The sequence below is a fragment of the Diabrotica virgifera genome, chromosome 6 (assembly GCF_917563875.1).
Source record: "Diabrotica virgifera virgifera chromosome 6, PGI_DIABVI_V3a".
Taxonomy (NCBI): Eukaryota; Metazoa; Arthropoda; class Insecta; order Coleoptera; family Chrysomelidae; genus Diabrotica; species Diabrotica virgifera.
Genome location: NC_065448.1, coordinates 7,059,045 through 7,077,252, shown reverse-complemented (window position 1 = coordinate 7,077,252; position 18,208 = coordinate 7,059,045). Strand labels below are relative to the sequence as shown.

The window sequence follows — 18,208 nt, the reverse complement described above, 5'->3', positions numbered from 1 at the left end:
TTTCCCTTTTTTATCTATTTATGTCACGTTTGATGAGAAGATTCGCATGTCATGAAATTCGATAGGCGAATTCAATATCGGTGTATTTCGGAGAATCCCTATTCTCTTTTCTTATGAATGAATCACAGTATTACAGATTATAGTCGAAAACCAAACGAAATTGTCTTATTTGGTTTGGTAGATAGGTACTTTCTTTATTCTTACCTAAGTATTCATTATTGAAGTTTAGAGCAGGGTAGTTACAATTAATAAACATGCATTAATCTTCTTCTTCTTCTAGTGCCTATTCGTTTCGAATATTGGCGGTCATTCTGTCTATAATTATTTTATTAACTGATGCTAAATGCATTGTTAACTGATGCATTAATGGATTCGTTCTAATTAACTATTTAGATGGAAAATTATAGTTCTTTTTTATTTCAGCTTGGTCATTAAGGGTGAAACATTAAACATTTTAGGTTTTTTTAAATTGCTCTTTTCGCTATCGCTATTTTCGCTATTGTTATTTTTAGGTAAATTAAGCATTGTTATACTGAATTTCATGATATAAATTAAGCTAGTAAACAAATAACCAGCAATATTACTGAATAAACAAATCCCATGCTTCAAACAAAAAACATCTCTCCTGCGTTGTCGAATTATTTCTCGTGCAATATTTTTTACGACCTGGCAACACGGCCATGCCTGTGGAGGACCAGCCGAGACTGTGGTCGTCAAAATCACTACCAAAACACTAGTCTAGTCAGTAATCAGTCATTCATCGTTGGGAGAACATGTCAATAAAATTATTATTTGAAACGCGCATTTTTACGTACCTATTCCGTTTTGAAAAATTATTTGTAAAATCGATTTACAAATATTTTTTCTTAATAAAATAGGTGTGTGGTTCTTTTTTGCCGTAACGGTTTGGAAAATAAAAAGTAATTTCGTAAAAAAACAAAAAATAAACTCTTAAAGAAACTTAACAAAACTTAATTTCTAAAAAAAACTTAACAAGATTAAATTCTAAAAACAACTTAAAAAACCTATTTAGGCACAAAATTTAATGGAGTAAAGGTTCAAATAATCCACCTCGAACATACGAACAATGGGTGAATCTATCATACAAAGATTCTCTTGTATGTCTGAGTTGATCTGGCGTAATGTCAGCACAATATTGGACAATTTTCGCTCTTAACTCCATTAAATTTTGGGCACGTTCAAAATTGTGCCGATAAATCTTTGATTTAAGAAAGCCCCAAAAAAAGAAATCATTTGGGGAGAGGTCTGCTGATCTTGGAGGCCACTTGATTGTACCGTTTGTTGCAATTAACCGATTTGGAAATGTCCTTTGGAGATATTCGGTAACTGCCCTTGTATTATGACTGGGACATCCGTCATGCTGGTACCAAATATCTCCGAGATTCATATTCGGAAGTTGCTGAATTGCCGGAACAATTTGATTTTGTAGCAGTTGGAGGTATTTAGTGCCGTTGAGGTTGCCCTCAATAAAAAAGGGGCCTATTACATAATCACCCAAAATACCCGACCAAACATTAAGTTTTTGCCGGTATTGTGTTCGCACAGGAATGCTTAAATGTTTATTTTCTCGAGACCAATACCGAACAATCGATGAATTGTGTTTTCTGTGAAGAGAAAATGTCGACTCGTCAGTAAATAAAATGTTCTTTAAAAAATTTTGGTCAGCATTTTGCTTGTTCATCATCTCTTCACAGAATACCATTCGTCTAGTATTGTCCTCGGGAAAAAGTTCTTGGGTTGTTTGAACTTTATGGCATCGATATCCATTCCTTTTTAAAATACCTCGAACAGTACTTTGGCTTAAATTTACTTGTTCAGCAATTTCCCTGCTTGAACGGCTTCAACAGCACCACAAACATTAATTTCTTTATTTATACGTTGTTCACTCTTTTGACGAATAGGTGGTTCACCAAGATTGTTAAACTTGTGGCAGTTTTGAATACATCCACATCTGCGAAATTTTTGAATTATTCTTTCGACTGTGGAAATCGAAGGAGCCGTCCTATTCGCAAAACGAACAACGAATAAATTATCTGCTATATCTCGAATCGAGTGACCTCCAAAATACCAAGCTAAAATTTGAAATTTTGCCCTAAGTTCATACATTTTTAATGTATTTACGAAATTACTTTATTTTCACGCTACGGACTTTTCAGCTAGTAACACTGCGAAGGGCAAAAGCAGGACTGACTAACCTGACTGACGACTTAGTTAAAACCGCCCAAAAACCGCTTCCTCTAGACTTGCACCTCTAGACAAGCTCGTTCCTTTTCTGAGCAGTAAGACGTTTGGACAGTGTTGTCAATCGCATTTCTCTAGATATTTCTCTCAAACAAGGTATAACGTTTAACCATAAAATACCTATTTACAGTTTACAGGAAAGATAGGAAATAACTACAAACCATTAAGCATTAAGTTTATTTTTGTTATTAGTCTTTTGTAGTAGATTGGTAGTTACACTGAAAAATATAGACAAATATCCGATTTATGCGAAGACATGAAGCAGATATAACTTTCAAAAAGATCCGCAAATCGTATTATTATAGATCGCTTGGCAACATTGACTTTGGGCGGCGCTATGGGCTATAATAGCACCTCCTCAAAGGAGACAGATAGTTGAACGATATTTTACACAATGTTTTTCAACATGGTATGGATTTCTGTGTGTCGAAGTTTTATATTGGTCCACTATGTTAAATGCAGTTCAACCGTACATGTGGTCAATGCAATGTTCCGAAACTTTCTCGCTGAAACTGTATGTAGTTTATTCCTAAAACGTTTATAGTCCAAGTAATGAAGCTTAAAATAGGACAAAACCTCGCAAATTTTACAGAATGGATCGATTTGCTTTAAAATTTGAGAATAATAATTAGTGGATAGTCCAAGGATCAAAATCTATATCATGCCGAAAGGCGCTTTTACCATGGGGGTGGCTACCACCCCATCTCGGGGGGTGGGAATTTTTTATTATATTTTAATCGCAAAAGTTGGTAAAAACGTTCATTCTAAGCAAAAAACATTCTATACATTTTTTTGATAAAATTGATAGTTTTCGATTTATTCCCTATCGAAAGTATTAGTTTTATATCGACAAAATCAATGTTTTTAATAAGTTTTCTCCTAATAATACGTTTTATCAAAACAACTTTACTTAACAAAAATGTACCTTTTGAAAAAATAAACAAAATCTTTTTTTAAATTTTCTTTAAGACCAATAGTAATCGACCTATACTTTATTATATATGTTGGCTTTTCTTCGTCAAATGCTAAATATTGTAGTTTCAAAGTCAAAAGACCGGAAAACTATGCATTTTTTGAGGACAACTTGTTTAAACTAATTTAAAGTACTTAAAAATATATATCTCCAGAAGTAAAAAAAGTCTCTAGCTCAAAAATTAAGTGACTTATAATGAAAAGAATGTCATTCCCCATTTTTTTCAGCGAAAAAGTGATCGCAAGCCACCCCCTAATCACTGACAAGTTTGACCGACTTAGAATGATTAGTTTTAAAAAAATGGAGTTAAAAATGAATAATGAATTTTTGTAGTTTGGAAAAATGGCCTTTTCTTCAGAATAGCAAGATTAGCATCAGAGATACGAAAAAATGTTTCAATATAAAATTGTATCTTATTTAATTCCCAAGAAAACAGTTTACAAAAATTTGTTCCGCGGCAAAAATTGAGTGAGCTATTGACAATTAAAACTTGTAATAACATACAAAAACCACATTTACCAACCCTGTCAAAGTCACCTTTTTTGCGACTGAGGATTTTAAAAATATTTAATATTAATAGGCTTATAGATCTTGTAAAAGCCTACAAAATTATTTTTTACGAAACTTTCTAGGATAAATAATAAAAAAGTTACGGTTAAAAAATCAATATATTTTTTTTTGAAAAAAAAGGACAAATCCAATTGGAAGCATAATAGTGTAAGTTAGCGGTGTTTTTAGTCATTGAGCTTATTTATTGTTATTTATTTATGTATTAATGATATATTCTAGAAGTTTGACTGGCTTAGAATGATTAGTTTTAAAAAAACTGGAGTTAAAAGCGAATAACGAATTTTTGTAGTTTGGTAAAAAATACTATTTTCTTCAGAATAGAAACGTTAGCATCAGAGATACGAAAAAATGTTTTGATATAAAATTGTAGGTTCTTTAATTACCAAGAAGTTGGTTTAAAAAAATTTTTTCTACCACAAAAATTGAGTGAATCGTAAGTGAGTATATCGAAAAACATTGATTTTTTCCATACAAAAACTAACACTTTCGATAGGGAATAAATCGAAAACTATTAATTTTATCAAAAAATTGTATAGAACATTTTTTGCTTAGAATTAACGTTTTTATCAATTTTTACTGTCAAAATATAATAAAAAGATTTCCACCCCCCGAGATGGGGTGGCAACCACCCTCATGGTAAAAGCGCCTTTCGGAATCATATCGATTTTGATCCTTGGACTATTCACTACTTATTCTCAAATTTTCAAGCAAATCGATCCATTCTGTAAAAATTGCATTGCGAGGTGAAAAGCTTCGGTTCCTGGCCTATTAGTAAAAATTGTTCCGTTTCAGAGAAATTATTTTTTATTTCAGATAAAACCTGATCATCCAACTGCTCAAATACTACCAACAAAAACAGAGTTCAACAGAACTGCTCAACAAAAAGTATCGATATCTAAACTCGAAATGACGACCACCAAATCACATTTTGCGAGGGGATTACTAAAGATCAAATGCAAAGTGTCGTTCTATTCGATATGGAATAAAACGATGGAGATGTTTTTTAAGGAAGATTCGCCACAGTTGGCGTCAGTGCTAGGATCTACGTCTTCGCAGAGTCATACAGATCAAGTTATAGGTAAGAAAAATTAATTTCTTTCTATAACCTTGGCCAGCCAGGATATACGTCCTGGATGTCCAGGGCCTCTCTTGCCCTCAATATTGCCTTGTAGAATCAACTGTAGAAATTGGTATTTAGTATTATTCATAATGTGGCCAAAGTACGCTAATTTTTTGTTTTTTCGGTATTTTGTTTGTATGTTCTTAGCCTCTGGAGTAGTTATGTGGTGTATATGTTACCGTTAAAACCCGATTTCAGTTAAAACCCGAATTTACTAGGTAAAACTAGTTTTAACTATGCGCTTTAGTCCAGAGGTTCTAAGGCTAGGTTTTCACTAGTTAAAACTAGAATTGTCTAAAGCCCACAGTTAAAACTAGTTTTTCCTAGTAAATTCGGGTTTTAACTGAAATCGGGTTTTTACGGTAACATATATATATGAGATCCTTAACATATATTACTAGCACCACATATCAAATGTCTCTAATCGTTTTATGGCATCTTCTGTAAGACTCCAGCTTTATACTCCGTAGAGGAGGATACTACATATTTAACATCTAAAAATTCCTATACATATATGTATGTGTATATTGATACTTAAAGATAAGTAACTAGTTTTGATGGGAAACAAGCCACAATTTTACTTAAAAAAAGATTTTATTAACGTTTCGACGCCCAAATCGGGTGTCGTTGTCAAAATACATCTCGTTCTCGCGCGATAATTTTACTGTCACCATTGCATGTGGTTGTCTTTTTAAAGACAGATCACATGTTATGATTTTTTTGTGACGGATATTCTTGAGTTGGGATTGATTTCATGTAATCGAATGAACTATCTTTCAATAAAGTCGTCCCAGGAACGCAACTCATAAATATTGGGAATATCATTTTAAAGTCTTCTACTTTAAAATGTATAATATATGTCTGAATTGCCGATATAAATGAGTCAGATTAAATAAATTATAAAGAATTTTAGATAAATATAAAGAATGATAAAGAATTTTTTTTACTAAGCAACAACATTTTTGTTTAATTTATTAATATTTTTTGTATTTTGACAACGACACCCGATTTGGGCGTCGAAACGTTAATAAAATCATTTTTTTAGTAAAATTGTGGCTTGTTTCCCATCAAAACTAGTTAAATGCAAAAATGCCACAAGAAAATAGCTTCAGAACAACATTAAAGATAAGTTGCATATAATCTTCCTAAGACGTTAAAAGACCCTCTGGCTTTTTCAGTATGCGGTTTTCGTAGATATAATGACAGATATCCTTAATATTAAGGCCCAAATAACATAGTTTCTCCACTCTTTCTACCGTGTTATTTTAAAAATGCAGTGTATAACAAAAATTTTTGGGCGTTTATGTTGGTACCCTTATTAATGATCATTATTTTTGTCTTCTTACAATTTAGTTATAGGCCGTATTTGTTACATGTTTCTACAACATTATCCATCATCCTTTAGAGCCCCTGCGCACTATCTGTTAGAAGTACTGTATCGTCTACATAACTAATATTGCATCTTCTGATTCATCTGATAGAGTTACGTCTACGCAACTATGTCGGTAAAACTACATAAAAATACCTCTGCCAATCGGCAAATGAGTACTAGAATATGCTTGTAAAAAACTTAACTGGGAAGAGCGAGGCCTGAATATTGACGGTAGAAGATTAAAAAATATGAAATTCGCAGACGACATACTTAGTTTTATTCTCTGGAAACCTCAAGGAGATATGTACAATGCTACATGAACTTCAGTTAGTGTGTGCCAATGTAGGTCTTAAAATAAACATCTCCAAAACAAAATTTATGACAAACCTAGTACCTAGCGGACATATCAATATTGGAGACAACAAAGTAGAGCTAATGGAAAAATACATATAGTACCTTGGACACGAAATAAAGATCACAAGAGACAATCAAGCTTGCGAACTACGAAGAAGAATAAACCTAGCATGGGCAGCCTATGGAAAACAAGACATCTTTAAAAGCGATATACCAATTTCTTTAAAACGTAAAACATTTGACCAATGTGTGTTGCCTGTGATGACTTATGGTGCCGAAACTTCGACATTGCTACAGTGCTACAGCTTCTAAAATGCTGCAAATAGCTCAGAGGAAAATGGAAAGGTCAATGCTGAGTACATTGCTTCGTGACCGAGTTAGAAATGAAGACTTAAGACGAAGAACAGGAGTTACCGATGTAATTTCCCGAATTGCCACCCTGAAATGCAACTGAGCCATACACGTCGCCCGAATCAGTGATGGGAGGTAGACGAAGAGATTATTTGAGTGGAGGCCGAGATTAGACAAAAGAAGTAGAGGAAGACCACCTACTCGTTGGACTGACAATCTCAAGAAAATGTCAAGAAATTGGATGCAAAGTGCTCAAAATAGAGCACAATGGACAAACATGAGGGAGGCCTATGTCCAGCAGTGGACGCAAAGGTCTGGTGGTGGTGGTGGTGGTGGTGGAGGAGGAGGATGATGATGATGATGATTCATTCAAGGCTTCTCTAAAGATGTTTTTAGAGTAGGTATATATTAAATAATTCTGGTGACAGTATGCAACCCTGTCTACTTCTTTTCCGAGTGTGAAGATCTTTGACAGTTCATTTTGGAATCGTACTGTTGGTTTTTATTGGAGATATTAAGTTTGAGGTTAGTCTTATATTATCACCATCGATTCCTGATGTTTTTAGGATATCGATTAGTTTCCAATGTAGTACTTTATCAAATGCCTTCTCGTCAAATATCTTCTTCCTCGGGAGTCGGGAGTATGGGGGTCTTCTCTGGATTTTCGTAATAAATAAATAGGAAATAAATCGAACAATACTAATTTTTGTTTTTCTTTCCAGAAATTATAACCAGTTCTTCTTGCAGAAGCATTAGTGTAAGCAAAGTTTTATTTTTGTTCATAGTTACGACAATATTTATAAGGTAATGTTTAGTTTTAGACAAACAATTGTAGATTCGAAGCGTGCCTAATATTATATTTGTTAAAACGTTGTAAAGTTATTTAAGTGATTCGTAATAATTCAATCAAAATTAATAATTTTTTAAATCTAGAATGTAATGACGTTAGGTTTCTTTTAGAAAGTTAAACATATTAAGACTTCTGATTTAAATTGCATTAAATATGTTTTCGTATATACACATAAGGAAAACAGGCTGTTTAAAATTTGTTTTCCTAGTGACAGAACAGATACTATAAAAGCTTTCTCTAAAGTTTTCTTAATGTTTATTAAAAGTGTAATTGATCAAATTGGAAACACTGTCAAACCGAAGAAGACGATACAAAATGGCTGAGAGCAACCAAAGGTCCAAAACATATATAACAATAACAACTTCCAAGCATATAATCTTCTTTGTGGAAGCTTGTATAACACGTTTGTTATTACCATTTCTTTTTCTTCGACAAATTCGACCAACTTCTCTCCTCTAGCGACCAATATCCAGAGGAGAGAAAGGACAAAAAATATTATAGTATCCAATAATAGACCAATCTAGGATCATTTCCCTTACTCTATCTTGGTACTGATGTTGCTGGGAAGGGGAAATTTGGTAATTAGGTGGGTTGATTAAATTGGAAATACTGTCAAACCGAAGAATATGATACAAGATGGCTGAGAACGACCAAAGATCCAAGAAATATATAATATTAAGAACTTACAAGTATATAATCTTCATTGTAGAAGCTTGTATAACACGTTTGTTATTACCATTTGTCTAATCTTCGGGCTCAGTGGAGGATGATCAGCTGTTATTGAAACACCAATAGCACTTAGAAAATTTATTGATAGCGACTGACACCAGGGAAGTAGAACCAACCCCGGGAGAACGTAGTTGTACTGATATGTGGCTCGTACGCGAATTAGTTTTAGTCTGTCTCTCTAGCTGAGATATCATAGTTTTATAGAAGCTAAATTTGGGTCATCGTTGACACGAAAACCCCGTGTTTCGTACATCTAACAAAGGTAATTAGTTTTACTTTCGTCAGCGATTTTGTATCATTTCCAAATTATATTGTTTACGATTAGTAAATTATTATCGAAAATTAGTAGTCCATATGTGTAAATATAATAACAAATTATTTCATGTGATCTACGGGGTGATAAAATTATTCTGTTTAATACCGGATATTAATTCTGAATATTTGGTATTGAACACCATTTCTTTTTCTTTGACAAATTCGACCAACCTCTCTCCTCTAGTGACCAATCTCCAGAGGAGAGAAAGGATAAAAAATATTATAGCATCCAATAATAGACCAATCTAGGATCATTTCCCTTACGCTCTATCTTAGTACTGATGTTGCTGGGAAGGGGTAGTTTGGTAATTAGGTAGGAGAATAGTTCTAGGACATACTTTATTTATCCAAGGTACCAGTGGATTGGGAGATAATTATGTCTCACTGGGACAGGGTCAGATCCCTGAAGTAGATCTATCTTCTACTAGAAACGTAAGAGAATATCTACCCGCTACCCGTGATTCTGGTTTAATCCCATATATAATAATATTTAAAAAAAAATGAGAGAACACACAAATTTAGCAATACATAGTCATATAATACAAAACGTTGTGCAATATATAGGATATACTATACTTGGTGCAGGACATAAAAAGATGGAATCAATTAGAAGTGGCCTATATCCAAATGTCAATGTATGAATGTTGACGAAGAGATAGAGAGAAAGAGATGATAAATTAAAAACAATAGCTATAACCAAGAAATCAACAAACAATCTGAGAATAAATAGAAATGAAATGAGTAATATTTAATGTGAGTTTAAACTAGGAACTCAGAAATTAGAAACAGAAGAGTGACTAACTGAAAAAAAAAACGCAGAAAAAAACAGCGAAAAACTAAAACGATGCCTATATCTAGCAGTGGATTGAAGAGGGATAGAAGAAGGGTTACCGTCACTATATTTTTGAATAGATAATGCTCCGAGTCAGTCAGAGATTTCTTGTTGCTCTGTTTATTCCAAAAGAAACACTGTAAACTTTTGGGTTTTTCAATGAAATAAAGATATTTAAATTTGCGTCGAATGAAGACATTTTGGTTTCGACGCTATAAGAAAACAATGGCTTACATAACGTATAACATGGAGTTCCATCAAAACGAAAATAATTTTTAAACAGTTCAACAACTTAACATATACGAAAACATAATATTGGTTTTAATATATTTAAATAAGACTACTAATTGAATCCCTAAAAGTTTTAAACTTTATTCAATTTAATATTTTACCATGATTTCCCCAAATAGTAGGCAATAATTTAGGCAAAGAACCTTATGCCAATCTGTTAACACTATAAAATACAAATTTAATTATTTTTGTGTTATAAGTAGACTATCGTGACAATATTGAGTTGTCTGTTTGAATGATGCAAATATAAATTTTGCCTCAAAAATTAATTAGCTCCAAGGGATAAGGTAAAATGTATAAGAAACGTTTAGGCAAAAATGATTTTTTTCACTTTTTATGATTATTATAAAACAAAGCAACATCAATACGTAATCTGTACGTATTCAAGGTTTTGTTATCAGCTATCACTCATACACCATTTAGAACCTTCGAAAACCTTTATAAAACGGCCTAGAGACGTTCAGATCCTTGTTGGGGTGAGCTCTACACACGGTTCTTAGACATTTACTACGGTTGTCTACTCCGACTGTGGTGGGAAGATTTAAATGTTTGACTTACGCCACAAGAGTACACAAGCCCATTTTTAAATTTGTTGCAGTACGGTAATAATGATCTTCGATCTTTGAATGTGTAATATTGTGTATGTATGTGTTTTATTTATGTTATTATTTATCTTATATATCCAAGTTTACTTCATATTTTTGTATTTGAAATTTTGGTGTTTCCCGTAAAAACTTATTTTGAATTATCCATGAAAAGTTATTTATTATAGTTGTACATGGTCCCTATTGTAGGAGTTTAAATAAAATAAATTTTATGTACCAAGTTAGTAAAGTTACTCGTTATCGAACGAGTCTGATATGAGCAGAGCGAGCATAGCGTGCGAGGCGAATAAGAGACAAGTTCGATAAAGAGTCTTTACTGACGTGGTGCGTACAAAATTTTATCACCAACAATTTGATATTGGTTTTAACACTTACTTACAATTTACAATTTAATAATTTTTTAAATATTTAGACGTACTAAAAATTTAATGACAGTGACAGATGACCTTTGCATGATGGCCGCTTTCGATTTTTAATTGATAGTTATCAATAGTAATAGTACAGCAAGAGTTCGGCCTATTTCCCCGTGTTAAATCCCATAAGAAATCGCTAAGGTCCAACGTGGTCATTTTTGACGCGTATAGTGGTGGAGGCGCCACGGCTCGTAGGATCGTCTCGTGTGGCGGCTTGCTGGAAAGGGGAGGGGTAACGAATATGGGGTAAGCGCAAAGACATGGCATCGCATACGCTGTTATTTGTGTCTTCTTTTCGAATCTAAATTATAACAGTTGAATATTTTTAGGCAGCATATGTCTCTCATAAATTTAATAAGGTAATGTTTTGCCATACTTCATTATGTCTGTATTTGTTAAAGCGTGATGAGGAAGGATTAGTTTGCGTGAAGTAAAGACATCTGCATGTCTTAATAATAACCGCCAAGGTTTTTTAATATCTAAAAATAACTTAACCATCTGGCAGTCTAATCAGCATCCGGGCATGGCAGATGAGGGGACCATCGACCAACAGTGATAGTAAACATTCGGTCTAAAAAATTGCATTAAATCATTAACATATTTAAAGCATAGGCCTCTTCTTTCCATCTCTCGCAAAGTATAATATACAGGGTATAGTCAGAAAGTCAAACCAATTCTTCTTTCCGTCTGTCGAAAAGTATAATATACAGGGTGTAGTCAGAAAGTCAAACCAATTTTTCTTTCCGTCTGTCACAGAGTATAATATACAGGAGGTAGTCAGAAAGTCAAACCAATTTAATATATACCATTCTTACGGCCAAACCAACAAATATCCACCGTCTTCTACGATTGAATACTACTATACATGAATCTCCAGCCAATCACACACCTGTTCCTTACAAAGAACATATACCATTCTTGCAGTATGGCCAAACCAACACACATCCACAGGCTTTTCTGATTCCCTGAATCGCCCTCCAATCATACACCTGTTCCTTATAAAGAGCATATACCATTCTTGCAGTATGGCCAAACCAACACACATCCACCGTCTTCTCTGATTCCCTGGATCGCCCTCCAATCATACACCTGTTCCTAGAGACATATACCATCCTTACGGCCAATCCAACAAACACCCACCGTCTTCTATGATTGAACACTACTATACATAAATCTCCATAAAATCGTGATTGTGAGTTGCATACTTTAGTTTATCTAAGGCAAGTCGGGTAATACTATGTAGGTAGAGATTGTACTTCTCAGGTAAAAAAAAATGGGAATATATGTTTTATTAGAAAAATCGTTCAACAATATAGCATAGTACAAACAATTGTTTGATATATAGATATGATGTTTATGTTGACATAGAAAAGGCATTTAATATAGTAAAAATAAGTTGTATTATTGAAATAGAAAAATACATGTACTGTATTTTACCTATGACCATAAACAAATTTAGACTACATAGACTGAAAAAAGGTTAGCAAGGACAGTCAAGCAGTAAATAATGGTTAAATATAATATGTAAACGTTAATAAAATAATGTTAGTATCTAACCGATAGAATGTGTGTAAAGCGATTTATAAAATTTTATAAGCATGCAATGAAGGAAAGGTAGCCAATTCGGTCGAACATAAATTTGTTGAAAAAACAAAAATATATTCTTAACAGCGGTCACCAACGTGAAGGTACGACTACATCGACCGCCATGTTAGTAGGGGTGATGGTTAGTAGGAATGAAATATTTTATATTATATGATAATATATTTAATAACGACAATATACTTAACTTACTTACTAAGGTCACTCTATAACTTGGTTTAGTAGACATCTTTTTATTGATCTGTTGGACATCTTTTATCTATTCATATTAATGTTAAAACACCGATACTTTGGTATCAATTCATTCGTTACTAAGTTCTATAGTATTCAGAAATGAATTATTAGGGGGAAAATAACTCTAGGTTATCTAATCTTAAAACTAGGGATTTTCCGACTCCTGTTTTGTGACAGGCTATCGAAGACTTAAAACTAAATCGGGGAAAGAAGACCATTAAGTTATCGATTGTCTTAACTTGGAGGCTACACGAGCAACGGTTCCAGAGTTAACTAGAACGGCTCATTAATTTGCCAGTGGTCCATACCAGATATCTTTTTAGTGGTCATAACTAAACATCTTTTTATATGGGTTAATCTTAATAATTATTCTTCATTTGGAGATAATATATACAAAACTACGATCTACTAGAATCACCATATGTTAAAAAAAACGATGAGTGCAGGAAAGGTTGAGGAATGTAGTAAAAAGGGTCTGTTCCTGATATCAGTATGTTAGCTGTAATAAATAAAGTTTTAAAAATTACAATATTCAATCATCTAAATAATCTTAGTGGCGTAAAAACGATTAGTGATAGGGTGATAAGAGGATTATATTATTAAAAAAAATGTCTAATTCTGATGTACTTATCATTATTGCAGTTGTAATAGATAAAGTTTTAAGAAATGACTATATTCAATCAGCATCCATCTTAAAGTCAATCGAATCATCAATGGTAAATATTAAAATAAGTTTATTAAAATTTTTGTCTTAAATCTAATCAACATCCATCTCAAGAGCATCAATTAAATAGTGCCCAAAGGGAAGCGTATCATAAGAACCCTGAATGTGATGTCTTTTATCATCATTGGAGCTGAGGGCAATCTTGCTTTGAGTTATAGAATAAACTTGGTGTTTATCAGAGCGTATAAGATTTTGCATGGCAGTCTTTGTTGTGAAGGTATCTAAACATTCCACGTAGTCCTCAAAAGTAATTTTAGTATTTACTACAGATTTCTTTACCCCCTTCGCCTTCTTTGTAACACCATAATTTCGTATAATATTATCAATTTCATCATCCTCATACTCTTGTTCTTTCAACTTCCCCCTCAGCTTTTCAATGTCATTATCTGTGGTAGCTGCTTTTGTCGTGTATAATTTCGATCGGAGTCCTATGTAATCGGTCATAATGCAGCCATTATTCTCATCTTTCATTATACCCAATACCTTCTTATTAACCAGAGGGATGTTGTAAATGTTATCTTTAGGATAGTCTGAGGTATCAAAATATTTATAGCAATCATATATCATTGCTTCATACGGGTCTTTTTCCCGTATCTCCACAATCACCGAATCTGTATCTGTATAGCAGGTCGAAAAGTTTTCTCCGAACCTGCTAGCTAAGTAGCCATATTGGAAATCATATATGGTTGTTTTCGCCAAATCTAAAATACTCATTCCAACATAAATCGGTTTAACTAACCATATTTCCGCTCTATGCATCTCAACAGCAATCAAATTTTCATTAAAGATAGTGGCGTTTTTAAACAGGGGGCTACTTATTCTAGCTTCAGCTCCATAACGACCCTCCCACTCTGTCAGCAATTTAATATCAACGCGCCTGCGCACACACTCTAAAGTCTTACCGAACACTGCATTGTTCATAAGCTTAAACAGATTCTTTTCAAACTCATTTTTTGCTGCCTTCCGGAGATTTGTATTCAAGTCGATGTATGACTTTAACCAAGGAGACTGCTTAAATTTCAGGACTCGATGAATCTTTTTTAGTATTAATCCATGAGCTAGCGCTTGCTTCAAGGCCCTGTAATGAATTACATATCTTTCTTTATCATGAAGGGTAGCCATTAATTTGGTCAGCTCTCGCGGACGTTTAGGAGGTTTCATAGTTTTCGGGTTCAAGGATTGGGGACAGAATGGGATGTCTTTATGACGATCATGGAGATGTTGAGGGTACTCCAGATCGACCTCGAGAATGCACCCTTCAGAAGAATCGTCCGGAATACTAAGAACGTCGATGTTAGTATCAGTCCACTCGAAACCTCCAAATGGAAGATATTGCGACATTGCTCACCCATATTGATTATTGACATCGAAATACATCAGATAGGAGTCGGTCTTAGATGGGTCGTAAGATACCATGTACTTGTTATTAGCATGAACACGACGTTTCGAGCAAACTTGACTCAAACCACCACGAATGCCACGCTCCACAAACAAATGCATATCTGGATCAGTTAAAAGTTCAAGTTCCTGTTTTGTATACTTAAGCATTGCATCCCACGTGAATCCAGGTAGAGTAAAGTAATGAGCGGGGTCAAGATTATATGTTTCGAGACAACTGGAGCGGAACCGCTCAAAAACATCGGCAAGAAGAAGAATATCTGTTTTCATGTAGAGATCGACGTAATCTCCGAGAGAAGAACAAGAGAATGAAGACCAGACTTGGAGGGCGCGATGATAATGGCGGAGAGGACAAGGTTTATCCTCAAGTTTATTATAAAAAGACTCGATAGACGGCAGACATGTTTCAATAAAGCGATCAAAAGAATCAATATAATCATAAGGCATGATACCTTTCGCAGTAAGAAGATTGAACTGCTCCTCGGGAAGGAAAACATATTGAGAGCGGAGATTAGGATATTCGGTCAAATAAGAAGAGAGCTTATCGAGAGAAGACGCCATAAATCGAAAACTATCGATGAAACGAAATTTAATTCGAGCATCATTAATGTGTTTGGTGAAAGATATATATTTTTCCTTTGTAATAGGAAGAAGATCTACGGGACCTTTGATGTGAGTAGCAATATCAGTAACAATGAAGTGGGCATCATATCCGCTGAGGTTATGAAATATCACAGGGATAGTGTGAGCATCTTTATAATTAATGTTACACCCTTCATGAGCTGCAAATCTATAATTATTTTCTGGGATCAGGTGATTATGATCTCGAATTTTCTTATCACCGGGGGAGAAGCGCTGCTCACAAATATGACAATGAGTGGCTGCTTGAAAATCACTCTCTTGCTGAAATGTCATATTAATATCAAATGGACACATAAACACCGTAGAAACATCCTCAGCAAGCTGATTTAGTTCATCTGCGAACCATTTCATGCAATCTTTTCCACGATATGATTTATAAAATGACAGAGAATCATCATATGAACATTTAAAGTAATACCCAACGGCAGCAGGTATATGTTTTTGATAGGTAGTCTTTTCAGCACTATGTTCCAGAACGCTTTCGAGATCTGCGTATACGGCGACGGGGGCTTTTAGTTTATTCCTGAAATTCTTAAATTTTAACATTTTATGGCTTTCTTCAGGCATTTTAATGGCTGTTTCATTTATTCTTTCACAATCGTTGATGTGAGCTTCTAGCTGTGTAGACGATGAAAATAGTTGTAAACACCTATCACAGATAACATCTGATCGCCCTTTGCAGCATGTCTTATGAACATTCAACTTATCTTGTGATCGGAAGTAATGGAGGCAGCCATCACAGAAATATTTTGTCCCGTTTTCTTTGCTAAGCTGCTTGGAAAGGAGGCGAGATAGATTTTTTATCCAAACGTAATGATATCTAATGGGACCTTGGTCGTCATATTTATCTTGTATCAAAAGCATATTCACATGTTTATCCTTCTTGTTTTTTGTTATGAAGGTTGGGAGGGTCGTATAGTTCTTCTTCTCCTTTTTCAAAATGTATACGTTGATCGATATATTATTCTGCTTTTCAAAATTCGGAATCTGTTTAATGGACATTGGCCACTGAATACCTTTAAGTTTCAGCACTTGGGAGTAGTGTGGGTAAGATGACATTAAATCAGAGTTACTCCGACAAGGATATAACGCCGATATGACAGTCCATGCAAAGCATGCCTCGTCATCATTCTTAACATTAATGCATGCCTGTTTTCTTTTTATCTGAGGGGGAAGTTCAATGTATGAGGAACCAAGCTGTGGTGTAAATTTGTTTATATTAACCCCCAGGTTAACAACCGCTTTTAGTGCCCAGCCACTATCTCTCTCTTGGAATTCTTCCAAGTCTCTGCTAATGGGTTCCACTACTTTTTTCTTGAACCATTCATCAAGATTGGTGTCTCTATAAATGGCTGAGTTTGAAGTAGTGAAGTACTTGGGTTCATTTATCATCATATCGCCTTGAGCAATCTCGAACTCTCCTCCAAATGCTATGTTAACTTTCACTGCAGAGTTATTTTTTAAGACATTATGGATTCGTCGCTTGAACAGAGCTTTGCAATCAACCAGGAAACTTCCCGGGTCCTTGTGTTTCAGGTTCGAAATGACTCCAGTCTGAATTCTTGAATTAAATGTAGATAAAGAGTCATCCCATTGTACCCTACGCTTTGCAGTCTCCGGTCGAGTTTTTAGTCCCGCCCCCTTCTTCTGTTCGGCTTTTAGTTGGTTTCTTAATGTTTTCACCTGCCGCATCTGGGCTTCGAGGTGCTGCTTTTCGCCAATCGTCTTTACAAACCTCATTCTATCATGAATCATTTTAATCGCTTTTTTACACTCTACCAACCCTTTTCGTAACTTTTTATCATTATAATTGTCAGATATTAACCCCAAGATGGATGAAATATACAGAATAAGTTTAGCCAACATGTTAAAATAAAACTATAAAATTTAATATTAAATTAACAATAAAATTTTCAATAATTGTCAATTTAAATCAAAAAATTATGAAAAAGTCAAAAATTATTAAAAATAATCAATAATTTAAAAAAATCAAAATTTTCAAAATATACCACTCAGCAGAGCACACGTAAATGATTTACCAAAGCACTGAAGGAAGATCTGAAACAGAATGAGAAAATACAAGTTGCGTCAAGTATTTAGTAAACTTTGGTCGGACGGAAAACTGAACGGTGATACGTTATGCTCAAAAGGCCCCTGAAATGAGTAGATTTGTGCGTGTTTTCTCATAAGAATCAATGTAAAAGTGCTGTATTTATCATATTTATTGAAATCATCAAATACTTCATCCAGTTCAGTGCTGATAGTTATAATTTATTGCATGTGTTCATGGACTTGATATCTGATAGATTGGTGTCAGGTTTTAGATAAATAGCAATTATTTCAAAATTTACCTTAATCGTGTTGTGCTGATGTAGATATTCACTCAAAATGTTCAAAACTTTGGGTTTAACATGTTTTAAAAATCAATTATAATCCAGTTTTTATCACTACTAAAACGATAAGATGCGATTCTGATTTAAACGCATGCGTCAATTTTAAAACACATCCATATATCACTTCCAATTTAAGCGGTCTTAATCTTTTTTCGGGAATATAATAATCACCATTAAG

The 18,208-nt window shown here is 34.0% G+C and overlaps 1 protein-coding gene across 1 annotated transcript in view; it reads left to right on the top strand.

Annotated features, from left to right (window-relative positions):
• The window catches only part of LOC126886995 (uncharacterized), a 277,181-nt gene extending 266,071 nt beyond the window's left edge, over nt 1-11,110 (top strand). The window contains exons 5-6 of the mRNA XM_050654268.1: nt 4,619-4,883; nt 7,725-11,110. Coding sequence (XP_050510225.1) covers nt 4,619-4,883; nt 7,725-7,810 — 351 coding nt within the window. The 3' untranslated portion in view covers nt 7,811-11,110. The remainder of the gene's footprint in view (nt 1-4,618; nt 4,884-7,724) is intronic.
• Nucleotides 11,111-18,208: the final 7,098 nt, after the last annotated feature.